Source organism: Rhinolophus hipposideros (genome assembly GCF_964194185.1).
Source record: "Rhinolophus hipposideros genome assembly, chromosome: 5".
In the NCBI taxonomy this organism is placed as follows: Eukaryota; Metazoa; Chordata; class Mammalia; order Chiroptera; family Rhinolophidae; genus Rhinolophus; species Rhinolophus hipposideros.
In genome coordinates, this window is record NC_138051.1 from 67,201,754 (window position 1) to 67,215,607 (window position 13,854).

The 13,854-nt window shown below is 43.1% G+C and overlaps 1 protein-coding gene across 5 annotated transcripts in view; it reads left to right on the forward strand.

Annotated features, from left to right (window-relative positions):
• Positions 1 to 13,854, forward strand: part of DAAM1 (dishevelled associated activator of morphogenesis 1) — a 162,313-nt gene that overhangs the window by 54,371 nt on the left and 94,088 nt on the right. For all 5 annotated transcript variants that reach the window (XM_081047326.1, XM_081047328.1, XM_081047325.1 and 2 more), the window contains one exon: positions 6,685 to 6,903. In XM_081047326.1, the coding sequence (XP_080903452.1) occupies positions 6,721 to 6,903 (183 nt within the window). In that variant the 5' untranslated portion in view covers positions 6,685 to 6,720. The remainder of the gene's footprint in view (positions 1 to 6,684; positions 6,904 to 13,854) is intronic.

The following is a 13,854-nucleotide window of genomic DNA, read 5'->3' on the forward strand; positions in this document are numbered from 1 at the left end:
GTTGTTTCCCCTGTAACCACTTTGATTAGAGGAAAACCTTAGGGACGTAGCCCGTGAGTGTATCCCTCAGCCTGGACAGCCATCTTACATACATGTGACCGAAGTCCCCAATGAAACAATTTAAATGATGTATGTATCAGTGCAAATCGATTTTATCAACATGACATTCAGGTTTCCCCATATATTTGGTGCTGATCGTGTGTTGCTTCTTGAAAAACAAACTGTACATATCACATATGTGTTGTGACTTGGCATTATCAAAGGAAAATGTTATGGAGGGTTTCCTTGTGGACTCTAAGTCATTCTTCAGTGTTTTTTATCACCCCAATCGTCGTCATCTGCAGTCCTTAAAGTTGGCCCTCATTTTTTGACTGTTACCACATGAGAGTCTTGTTTGTCTTGTTCGACAGTACAAATGACTGACTTTGAGCTAGGCCACAGATGGATTAAATTTCTTATTCTTTGCTAAGCACAATGCACCTGCTCCAGAATCTTAAGTAGCTTTTTAATTGCTTCCTTGTGCACGGCATAGCAATAGTCATCTGTAATGTTATAGATGGATTGCATTTTGGATGTCCCAGAAGTGACTTTTTCTCCTCTGCAACAATGCCAGAAGCCGAGATTAGAAGATGTGTTCTGGTGGAGGGCCCAGCTGTCATGGTGGAATTAGTCTTTTCCTCAGGCTGATCTGATTAAAAAGAGGCCAAGATGTGGAAACATAGGGCCCTGGTTTCAATAACTGTGCATTCCCTCTTTACTGGACAGAAGGACCAACTTCACTGCTCCCAAAATGTCCCCACGAGGCTGCGCTCCCCCTCATCTGCGGGTCTTCATCTGTTTTTCTAGCACCAAACGGGGCATCTGGCCTCGTAGTTGTCGAGGCTCAGCTCTGATAGCTGAGTAAGTGAACACGTCTTGGGCAAAATGTGCACTGAATGTAAGGAATGGGGAAATGTCTCAGAGATCCTATCAGTGGGTCGATTTTGGAAGGAGCTTACTTGAGGATGGGTAGAAAAACCAAGCACCAGTTAGTTCGGCCAGAAAGAAATTCCTCATTCGCAGAAATTGCAAATACCCCGAGGTTGCAGTCTCTGTGTAAAGCTATTGTCGGGAGATCTGATTGGCTTCAAATGCTTTGGCAGTTGTGAAAAACAGGTCTACTGGCAACTGTGGGAAGAATACCCAGTTATACAGCCCCGACGTTCCCAGATGAGATCATATGTTTACTTAGGCATTTATGCTTTTTCATTCAGCAACATTTATTGAGAATATACTGTGTGCCGGGGACCGAACCAAACTTGGTCCCCATCTTCAGGATCTCATAGTGGGGAAAACAGGCATGGATTTAAACAAAGAGCACTCACCTATGTATGTGATGCTAGGGGTATGGAAAGAAATGTGTGACCATCTCTGGGAAGCTGAAGGCTTAGAAAAGCAGCAGTATTTGTGTGGGTCTGGAATGGTGAGTGGAAGACGGTCAAGTAAAGGAGGACGAGCGCACCCTAGGCAGCCGGGACTGCAGAGGTGTGGGTTCAGCAATGTGGGTCCTGTCAAGATCTGATGACTGCCTGCATACGTGTTTGTGAGGAGCATGCGAACACAGAGCGCTCAGGGTGCTGGGAGACAAGGTGGAAACTGAAGTAGGTAAGGGCCAGTCCATGGAGGGTGTTGTGGTCCAGGCTGGAAAATTGGACTGCATCCAGGAGACACTGCAGAGCTGAGTGACACAATCAGATGTATGACGTGCTGGGAATAAATCCCAGACTCCTCACCCTAGTGGATGAGGGCCCTGGGGTCAGGCCCCTGCCCTCTGCAGCCTCTTCTCTTTTAACACCCCGGGTCCTCGCTAAGCTGCAGACTCCCTGGTCTTCCTTCCCTGACTCAAACATGCCAAGTTCCCCACGTGCCGTGGGCTTCTGTACACACTCCTTCTGCCTGGACTCCTCTTCCCTGACACGTGGCAGGGAGGAGCCCTTCGCCCATCAGGTCTCAGTTTAAATGCCCCTCTCTGGAGAGGCCTTCCCTGATCGCGCTGTCTAGAGCAGCTGTCCACTCCCACCACCACCAAGACCTCCGTTTTCTTTTGTTTTCTTCTTGCATCCCCTGTAACACTCACCAAAATCAATATTTGTTTTAGTTGACTTGATTTTTTTCCTGCCTTCTCCAAAGCAAGTAAGCTCTGGGAGGGTACATTATTTCATTTTCATCCCGCTTTCCTAAGGGCCTAGCACAGAGTTTGAAACATAATCGGTATTTGATAAAACACATTTGCGTCAATGAATTAAATGGGTGACTATGATGGACTAGGGCAGCTTTGGCAGCCTTCGAGCCATGGGCCTGCTTGGGCACACCACCTGTTTGTGGATGGTCCATGAGCTAAGAATGATTTTCATATTTTTAAATGGTACAACAACAGAAAGAATAATATTCTGTGATATGACATCATATGAAATCAGATTTCAGTGTCCACAAATAAAGTTTTATTGGCACGCAGGCATGCCCATGTTTACAGATGTCTGTGGCTGCTTTCATGATAAAATGGTAGGGTTGAGTAATTGTGATAGAGGCTTGATGGCCCACAAAGTCTAAAATATTTATCATCTGGCCCTTTACAGAAAAGTTTTGCCAGTCCTTAGGCTGTGAAATCAAGGGTCAGGGAGAAGAGTTGAGAAGCTGTCGTAGTCATTCAGACGGGAGAAGAGGGTGGGCTGTACTAAGGTCGTGGCTCTGAGGGTGGAGCAGGTGGGAACGGGATTCCAGTCGGATTAAGCAAGCAGGCTTTCTGACCTTCGCCAGGCTTCCCTGCCCCACTCCCAAACAATTAGGCTTCTCCGAATAAACACCACTTTGCCTTCACTAGGAAATCAAGCCTCTCAAATTTCTCCCTTCCTGATTGCCCTGCTGTCTCCCAAATGTCCACTTAATTCTCCTCTGTGAAATGGGGATGATGGAATGAAGTGATGGGTGTGAATGTGCTCACTAAAGTCATACACAGGCAGTAGTCAGGATCCCTCACTAGTGCTAGAACCATTAAGAGAGCTGGCCAGAAGTGTCTGTGCCACTGAGGGGTCACGTGGGGTGATTAATCTTGCTTCCTGTTTTGGTCTGTACCTAGGAGACTAGGCTCTGAACAGTGGAATTCTAAGTGCGTGTATTAAAAATGGCTGCTTGTTAGAAATCTCAAAGCTTTGCCATCACCTACAGTTGAAGAGTTGGTTTAATAGAGGACCTTGTATTTGGGGTTCCACAGAGGAAGCAGCATTGAAGTCGGTCTTTGGGCTTTACTGAGTGAAGCCATTAGACATAAAGCACCTGTCAAAGGCAATATTTTAATGATTTCAATTTGTTTCTTAAATGCAATAGACTCTGTATCTTATTACCCATCGTAGAAACTAGCCAAGACCCTCATATTCTTTGGTTTGTGGAACTATTGGCATTTTTTTTTTAAGACTTGAAAAATGCTTTGGATTGATTTTTCAGATCTTAACATTTCCTCTGTGCACTCCTCCATACAGCCAGAATGTAATAGAACTTGGATTTAAGTGAAACAACTTGTAAAATGCAAAAATAAAGCAACCACCCTCTCTATTCATTTTCAAATACTTTGGTTATACTCCTATGTGTGCGAGGCAGTAAGCAACACATGCCGTGGGCACTTTTCCTCATGGAGTTGACTCTTCAATGGGAGAAGACCCAGGCCACAAATTACTCTGACTGTTGGCTGTGCACCGTGGGGTCACAAAATGCTAAGCCAATACAGACCCCATTCAGTTGAATAGGTTAGTACATGTATCCCATGTACTGTCACGTGCTGGGGACACAGCAACGAACAATCTCTCCAAGTCCCATGCACCCATGAAATAATCAAATAGGATAATTTCAGTAGTGGTAACTGCTGTGGAGAAAATGTCGTGCAGGGTAAAGAGATAGCGACTGGTGTGTGGAAAAGGGACTACTGCAGGTAGATCGTTGGGGACGGCCTCCCTGGGAGAGTGGAATTCACGTTGTGGTCATAATGATGAGGAAGAGTCAGCCATGTGCAGATGGCGCCAGGGAGCAGCTGGTGCAACAGCCCTGAGGTAGGAGCCAGAGTGGTCAGAGTCGTTGAAGTGCAGTGACTCATATGGAGAGCGCTACGTGGTGAGGTGGAAAGGTGAGCAGGGGCCAGACTGTGGACCCTTGGAGGCTGTTGGATGGCCTTTGCATATTGTTATAATTGCAGTGAGAAGCCACAGGAGGTTTTTATAAAGCCAGATTGATACCTAAAACTTCAGTATCCAAAATAGATCAAAGCAGAGCTGTTGGAATTGAAGCTGGAGTGAGAAGCTCAAATCAGCACCTACTGAAAATCTCCAGTCTCTCTCCCATCTCCCATCTAATAGCTGTGGGACCTTACATCTTAGGCGGTTCCAACGGTTACGTCTAGTCTAAAGACGGCAGAGCCAGGGACTCCTCAGTCCATCGTATCCTAGTTGCAGGCATGAGAAAGTTCCTCCTTCGGCCTCTTTATAGCTTCTACCCATTGGTTTTTAAATTGAACCTTGGGGGTGATACAGCTCTGTTCCTGTTTCTGTGTAGGAGCCCCGAAATGAGTTCAAGGTTAGTTGTGGGCCTCTGCCTGCCCCTCAGGCCTTCTGTTCCCTTTCAGACAGTGGCTGCAGTAGTGTGAGCCCTGTCGGTTCAGGACATGCTGGGATTGTCAGGATAGCGACATTTGCTGGCATGGCTGGTGATCTGCGTCTGCCCTCCGTGAGGGTGCTCAGCAGTCCTTGTATCTTCTCCAGCAAGGTCACCTGCCACAGCTCTAAAAATGAGAGCCATCAAGACCCACCTCTGCTCTCTCTCTCTCTCTCTCTCTCTCTCTCTCTCTCTCTTTCTCTCTCTCTCTCTCTCTCTCTCTCAATGTGACTCCCAGTTGCTTGTGGGATAAATCCAGACTCCTCAGTCTGGGCTACAGCTTCTCCATACTAATGCTCTGCTCTAGGCTGACTCCCCATTGTTTCTCTGAAATTCACGCCTTCATTCCTACCATCTTCCCTTCACAGGTGCATTTTTCCTCCTCCTTCCTCATAACTCATGAAGGGCCAATTCACACCCCACCTTTTTGTTTCCCCCCAAGCCTCTCTCTTCTTAAAAATTGAAAATCTACAAAAGTTATACATGAGCATGCTCTCGTTTTTTTATCGGGGGTGCCCAAAAATGTGTATAAGTGTACACTTCGGTTAACGTTGCTCAAGCAGTAGTTCGCCATCATCAGAAGTGTCTGGACGCTGATGGTAACCACTTTGAGCACCTCTTGTCATTGCAGACGTCAAATGTGACTTGTATTCATCTTTTGTTATTGGTATATATTGAGTATTACAATTTTAATATTTTTTTCCTTTCTTAAAATGTGTATACATTTTTTTGGCACTCTCTGTATATGAATGATATATATGAATTGTTTTGTTTGTTTGTTTGTTTGCCTTTTCCCAGTCCCTTTCTGTCTCAGGGTTAGGAATTTGCTTTGTATTTTTCCAGGCCTTTTGCTATGTATTTACCTGTAAACAGTTTAGTTCTTGTGTGAGATTGTTGTTAAAAGACATTGTGGCATCATGTTATACACATTATTCTTTGACTTATTTTTTTCACTTGACATTATAACTTGGAAATTTTTCCCAAGCCAATACATATAGTTTTAACTTTAAAAAAAGTTATTGTCATTAAAAATTCAAACTCAAAAGTGTATGAAGTGAAAAGGAATAGTTCTCTAATTCCCTATATTTATTTTGGAGATTATTGCTGTAACACTTTCTTACACATATTCATAGATGCTTTAAAATGTAATCCTCTACTATATAGTACATATATCATATAACACCTTGAACATTTTTCCTTATCTATATACACAGATGCCTGTTCTTTTTAATGAGTGCATAGTATTCTATGAACATACTATAATTTATTTAACCATTTTCTTATTAGTAAACTTGTTTGATCTTTTCTGTTTGAAGATCTCTGACCCTTCTAGCTCACATGATGTCACTCTTCCTTTGTTATAAATTTAAGTTTTTCAACACAATAACCATTAAGTGAGTGCCTGCTATCTTCCTGGCACTTGCAGGGTGCTCGGCTCCCCGAGGTGCTTAATCCATAGCCCCTTCCTCCACTTTGAGTTATCCCAGTCTCACAGGAAGACAACTCCTAAAGACCTTAGAATGACATGGGCTGGGATGGATAGAGATGCTTTAGCACATAGATTATTCTACTCAAGGAAGGTAAAGAAGGGGAAATTGGAATTGAACTGAAAAGCATGAGTGAGAAATTTCCTGGGGGGCAAGGAAGAGAAGGTCATACTTGCAAAGGAAGTAACAAGAACAAAATGGGTCAGCAGGAAAGAGCATGTGATGTCCAAAGAATGGCTAGTAGCCCAGTGTGATAGCAGCATGTGTGCTGGGGCATGGACTGACTCATCGTACTGTTTGCTCGGCAATTGATCATAGGAAACGTTCAACAAGTGAACAGAAGGACCTGTGCTCTCTGCCTGGCTGGACGCCAGACGCTCTGGGGGTTGTTCTTGCTGTGCCCTGCAGGGCACTGCCGTTGCCTCTGGGGCAAGGGGCTCTCTCTTGAAGTGGTCTGAATTAAAAAATAAATATTTTATTCATGTTGCACTCTTAACCATGTCATGTCCTCTCTTTGCAGAGTTTAATCACTCAAGAAATAGAACAGGATTCGGCCATGGCCCCAAGGAAGAGAGGTGGACGGGGGATTTCATTCATCTTTTGCTGTTTCCGAAATAATGATCACCCAGAAATCACATATCGGCTGCGGAATGATAGCAACTTTGCCCTTCAGACCATGGAGCCATCGTTACCCATGCCCCCTGGGGAGGAGCTGGACGTCATGTTTAGTGAACTTGTGGTAAGTCCCAGACTTCCATCCTGGCGGTGGCTGGGAGGCAGGAGGGAGAAGAAAGGATGCAGGCGGTTTGGTGAGCCGTGGGCTTGCCCTGCTTCCGTGAAATGGCTCCCCTGTGCCCCTATGTCTGCAGCCCCACTGTCAGCCCTGAGCCTGTGGAGAAACACGGCAAGGAAGAGGTAGCATTGCTACATCAAAGGGCTTTGCTGGTGTTTACCGCTGGTGTAATACCCTGTTCTAGGTATTACAGGTCTTCAAGCGCGTGGCAGTGCTGCATCCGAAGTTATCCTTTCTGGTTCCTCCCACCCCAACCTGAGTCTGCACTGTGTGCATAAATAGCTCCCTCATCTGCCTCATACCTCCTGGGAGTCCCCCGTGCTCCTGCCACCCCCACTCCGTGTATAGTATTAATGTCTTTTTAAAAATTAGTCACACGACCCATCCTGTCCTTGATCTTGCCTGTCCTTGATCCTTTGATGAGAGACATTATTGCTTAAATACCATATAATTATTTAGCCTAATGATAGGATTGCAATAATAACTGTTGTGGGAAACTTTTTATAGATACTATCATATTTTAGAATCCACTATACTAAAGTGAGAGATGTATCTGGTATAGATAGAACCCATTGATCAAGAGACTTAAGGGCTCTCTTCAGCGAAGCTTTCAAGCTTCTCTGAAGTGGTGTTTCTTTCCATTCTGTGTTTCAGAGGATATTATAGTTTAAAGGGCACTGGCATGGAGATTAGGAAGACCTTGGTTCAAATTACCTCTCTGACTTGGTTATCTGGATAAGTATTGGAAAAGCATGACTTTTTCAAGCCCGTGTTCTGGAATGTGGAGGAAAAAAAATAATACTTCCTCCTAATTTGATGTAATGATTAAAGGAGAACATTTGATGTAATGATTAAAGGAGATTAAAGTGTAATGGCACACTGCCTGGCCCTTATTAGGTGCTCAATAAATGTTACATGAGGACTCTATCCCCCCGATCACCACTGGCATTTTGTAATAGAGTTAGTTCCAGTCAGACCATTTATGTTGTTCAACAGATACTAGAGAGTGCTATTGTTTTTCATGACTCTTAGCTCCAGAAAATAATGTAAGCTGTGTCACTGCCCTTCGGTGTAATAACGGAACCGATCGTGTCACCCCAGCTCTTCTAATTCTAGACCAGAATTCACCTATAAGCCTTTCTTACATGATGAGCCAATATGAGAGAGTACTGTGAAGCTGATGTTTAAGTTCTGGGCTCTTCAGTAGAATAACAGGCTTATTATCAACCAGAACTAGTTGGGGAAATGAAGAGATAGTAGCATGTTTATGATGTTGAATATTTTCAGTGTTTCAGGAATCTACCCTCTCCCATCTTCACTGCATACAGAAAGAACCCTGTTCTAGGTGTTAATGAGGAGGTTTGAAATAGAAAACTTGAACCCACTCCTAAAGAGCTGACAGTTTCAGTAGCAAATGGGGACCAATAAAGGCATAATGCCACTAGAAGAAGAAGCACAACCCACCTCTGTGTGGATTGTGCGTAAATGTGTTGTGGGCTGTAGGACGTGATGATGAGGAAAGTGGTCAGGGAAGACTTCCTGGAGGAGGTGAGTTGTGAGGAGTGATTGAAGAGGGAAGGGAAGTGGAGGGGATCAATGTTAATGACTGTCATAGTCATCTTAAGCTAGTTTTTCTTGTGATAGCAAAACTTCAGTGGTTACAACAGCAGATGTAACCAATGTGGGTCAGCTCCTCTCCATCTTCTATCCAAGACCCAACCCTGGTGGATGAGGAAAGAGAGACATGGTGAACTCCTAGCAGGCTCTAGCTTAGGCTTGGAAATGACACATATCACTTCTGCCGACATTTCTTTGGCCAAGGCAAATCACATGGCCACTCTTGAGTTCACAGGGCAAGGAGGTATCATCGTTCTGTAGAGAGTGGCACCATAAGTCACACACAGCTAAGCCTAAGGTCATTGGTGTGGGAGGAGGACGCCTAATTTGCTCACAGGGAGGGGCCGTGAATCATCTGCCATGATGGCTTCCAAGAAGGGCAATAATGATGTATCACCAGGCTTGGTTTTATTTCCCTCTTAAAGCATTTTAAAACCAAAAGTCACCCGAAGGAGACAGATGTTGCTGGTAGATGAAGACCTATTTGGTGGTTGTGGAGCTGGCGTGAAGAGCCAGAACCCTCAAAGCACACACATCCACTGTCCTTTCAATCGTATCCTATCGTCCTCCCCAATTGAGACCTAAGCCAGAGCCTGTGTGGTGGCAGCTCCATGTACATCTTGAAGACAGCTCATTGTTCTGTATTCACAAGGGAGAAAATTCTACTTTCTGCCTTCTTGATGTCTTTATTCTGTGTGAAAATTGCCTACAGCTGTTACTTAACAAGCCAATGCCAAACCAGAACTTTAAGCTGAAACCATTGGAAAACAAATTATCTTGAGGTTTGCATCTGTCCTGGTGAGTGACGATGGATTTTTGTCTGCTTCTGACTTCAGGTCTTAGACCACAAATCTGTCCAACTGCCAACGGTGTCCTGGGGCAAGGGAAATGGACTTGGAGCCACTGGAAACCTCTGCCCTGGTTTCTCATGAGTAGTCACAGAAGCAGTTCCATCTCTGCCCATACACGGGAGAGGGAAGCCACGTGGCAGGCCGAGTGCATGGCCTCTGGAGTGAGACCACTCTGCCACCGAGGGTAACTTCCTCTCTTTCCTTGTCTGTAAAATAGGGATAATACTCTCTCTATCATAGGATTGGTATGAAGATTAAAGCAGATAACTTCTTTTAAAAGGCGGGCACTTAGTAGGTGCTTTACACCCCACATCTTACTGCAGCAAGAGGGATAGGAGATAATACAAATATTTTCTGGGCACAGCACCCTAAGCAAATATCCCAGGCTTTTGCTTTCCTTGAAAGCTAATCTGCCTGCTGTGAGTGAGCCAATGTACGTCCCAACTTGCAGGCCATTTTAGCTCTGTATCTGTTGGAAAGCATCTCATCAGAGCCGGTTGTTGTAAGCTAGTTTCCTTGGCCTTGAATGACGAGTCACTCATTTGATGTTTTTAAAAGTGATACCAAATAGGTTGCTTTCAGAAGAGCTTACTGCAACCTTATCATCTCATAAATAAAGCAAGCCTCTACGGGAGGTCAGCTGTGTGAATCTTTAAAGAAGGTGGGCAGTGAGGAATACCTTGTTCTCTAGCAGGTTCCCTGCCACAGGCAGTGGAATGAGAATCTTTCCAATTTCAGGAAGCAGTGGTTTCTGGAGGTCCCAGCCCCACATCCTGCCTATTTTATTTTTTTATAACAACTTTATTGAGATACAATTCACATACCATTTAATTCATCTAAAGTATACAATTCAATGACTTTTAGTATATTCACAGAACTGTGCAACCATCAGTACAATAAGTTTTACAGCATTTTCACCATCCCCAAAAGCAACTCCTTTACCCTTTCACCGTCACTTCCCATTTCTTCCCAAAGTTACCATCCTCTGGCAACAACCAGTCTACTCTCTGTTTCTGTGAATTTGCCAATTCTGAGCATTTCATAGAAGTGAAATCATATAATATGTGGTCCTATGTGGTCCTTTGTGACTGGCTTCTTTCACTTAGCATACATGTTTTCTGGGTTCATCCATGTTGTAGCCTGTGTCAGTACTTCATTCCTCTGTATTGTCAAATAATATTCCTTTATATGAACATACTACATTTTGTTTATCCATTTATTGTCGATGGATGTTTGGGTTGTTGCCAGTCTTTATGATGAATAATGCTGCTCTACACATTCATATACAAGCTTTTACACGGAAACACATTTTCACTTCTCATGGATGTATACCTAAAAGTGGAATGTCGGGGTCATAATGCTAACACTGTGTTGAACTTTTGAGAGACTGCCAGACTGTTTTCCAAAGTGGAAACCAATGTATGAGGGTTCCAGTTTTTCCACATATTTGCCAACTCTTGCGAGTTTGTGTGATCTCTGCTAACCACATATTTTATGCCTTTGAGCATCAATCCATTTTTCCTGTATTGCCATCCCCGCCTCAGCTCTTCTCTTCTGCTTTATCCTGTCTTAGCCACAAATCAAGAAGTTGACCAGTTTGAGACCCAGAACTGTTCCCATAAAATAAGATTCAGCTAAAGTCTTGTCTTTTCTACAGGCTTTTAAAGGTCTTAGATGATCCCCACCAACCTATTTGGAGTTCTAGGCATGACAGCTCTATATACTGTCTTTGCTCAAGTAACTTTTTCATCTCAGTGTTAACAATAGAAGATTTCCTTGGAGATGGACAGAAAAGTGTGTCATTAATTGACAGACCAATTCTTTTGATGTGTGTTAAGTGCCTGCTCTGTGCCAGGCCCAACCTGAGGTAACGGGTAAGCAAAACAGACGTGGCCCTTAATGACTACCAGGGAAACAGGTAACTAAATCCAATGTGACCAGTTGTATGAAAGGCGCTGCTCAAGCAGCACATTTTGTTGGAGAAGAGCCTTTATTCCTCTTTCTTCATGAGGAGGGAGTTCCAGTCATAGGTTCTGTTTCTGTCATCCTTAGCTTTCTTGCTGGGGACGAGTAATAGTCCCAGCTTCTCTTCCATCTCCTTTTTGGAACACACATAGCTCAGTCTCTCTCCCTGTCTCTATTTCACTGCAAATCAACCTTTCAGAAAACACATACGTATTCTGTGACCCTTCGTCCTATATATTTCATAGGATTGAGCCCCCGTGTGGAGTTTGGCAGTGGTTCAGCTGTCCCTGTGACTGGTGGGTAAGTGTCTAATCCGGCATTGAAATCTCAGCAAGCCCACTTGTCTAAAGTTGAAAGTTGAGTGCTCCAACTCGGCTTTCATGAGTAAAAAGAAAGATATTTTGATTTCCACTTGCTGATTCCTTAGCTTAGCTCTCAGATAATGCTAAACCTGCTGGGGGAGGATGGTGCTATTTACTGACACCTACCCGCAAAGCCCCAGAGGTATCTAACCTAGTATGGAAGGATCTTGGAAGGCTTCCTGGAAGAAGTGACATTTACTGTAAGATATGAAAAACAGCAAGGAGTTATCCAAGTAAAGAAGAAAGGAAAGAGTGTTACAGACAGTGAGAATAGCATGTACGTACGTATAAGGGCTGGGTGGTAAGAGAGAAAATGTGGAAGGCTCAAGGAACTGAAAGTTCAGTATAGATGGAGCATGAAATAGGATGTTGGGAGCATTGGAGGTTCTGAGAGGCCCGGAAAGCGGGATAGGGATGGTTGTATTGTTAGTTAAATTACATATCTCGGATACTTCTTTAACCCAGAAGAAAGTACCTCCAATTTTTTGCAGTGAATTAAGTATACCAAAGTATATTAAAATATTTTGCTGCCTGGTTATACTTAGAAAAATAATGATGATTGTTCTTTGCAGTTTTTGTGACGTTTCAGTAAGTTCAGCAAAAGGTGTTATGTCTCCCTGGGTAGACTCTGAGTATGTTTTCCTTTGAGTCCAACTGTTGAGGTGAAATGCCTCCTTGGTACAATGCATCCCTCCTCTGGCTACTTTAATTTGAAATAAAATTACTAGGAGCCCCCTTCTGCTTTTCTACCCCATGTATAAACTCCTGCATACAGCAAGAGTTGATGGGCTAAGCGTTTCCTACAGAACATTTTACAGAATATTGGAATTGGTATCTCTCCTCAGATTTCCTGAGCTCTCTTGCCTTGGGAAACATGCAACTGCTTTCCTGGGTAAGATTTTAGGTGAGAAACTAGGTTTTAAGATAAGTCTGGTTATTATTTTTAAAGTGTATTGTAGTATATTTCACTTTTTATAGCACACACATTGTTTGCGTACCTGGAATCAGTTTTGCAGACTTATTAGAGGAAAGCTTTCATTTCTAATACAGTACATCACTGTGAATTTATAATGAATTGGATATAATATGCAGTGTGCGCCCAGGGTTTCCTAAGCAGAAATGTTACCAATTCCATTTTAGGTTGTTTTCTGGTTAATTTGCCTTTTTTCAAACCCAATGCTAAGCCTTGCATTTATTTGGCCAATGGGTCTAGTGCTGTGTCTTCCAGGAAATGTAAAATAGTTTAAAGAAACTTACTTAGATCATGACTGATCATGAAATCACCTCTTGTCCTATTGAGGATTGTCAACAAAAAGTTAAAATCTCAGTGAGGAAGGTAGTGATGATGGATGGCGTAGAATGATGGGGAGATTTGTAGCTTCATAAGGACAATCACTCACTGTAGGTCAGTTTTATTAAGTACTGAGGACATTCTTAACATTGGTCACCAGCCTAGAATTTGAGAAATGAAGATAACAGGAATGAGTGAATTTGGTTAATGTATCAGGTAGATGAATTCACAGGCAAGGTAAGCTGTGCCAAATAATTCCCTTGGGAACCTACATCCGTAATCTCTTCATTTTTCAATATATTCTGAAGTCACTTCGGTATGAAAGGAGCTACAGGAATCCAAGTTGGTCTTACGGATTTATCAGTAAGACTGATAAATTTTCTTCTTTTCCTAACTAGCCAGTGTGAATTGTTTACCCATCTTTTCAGGCTATGAACATGACTTTTTTTATTTTTATTACTAAGGTTAACTTAAGCTCTCTTTAATAGTATCATTTTTCCATTATCTCCAGAATCTTTGGAAAGTTTCAACACTGTTTATCTCTTTATTTTTAAAACTTGCCTTTTACACTAAGACCATGACTAAGAATAGAAAGTTCCTTACAGAGCTGTTGAGTACCCCGTCATTAAGAAAGATGAAAAGACTGGGTGGCAGGTACTTTCATTTTAACCCGATTAAAGAAAAAACAAACTGGTTGTAAGGAGTCATAGTTTTAATCTATTGTTTCTTAATTAGAGTGTTAAGAATTGCTCAGTAATTAAGTAAAGGGAATCAGACTGCATAAAGACTTCAAAGATATACCTAGGACTGT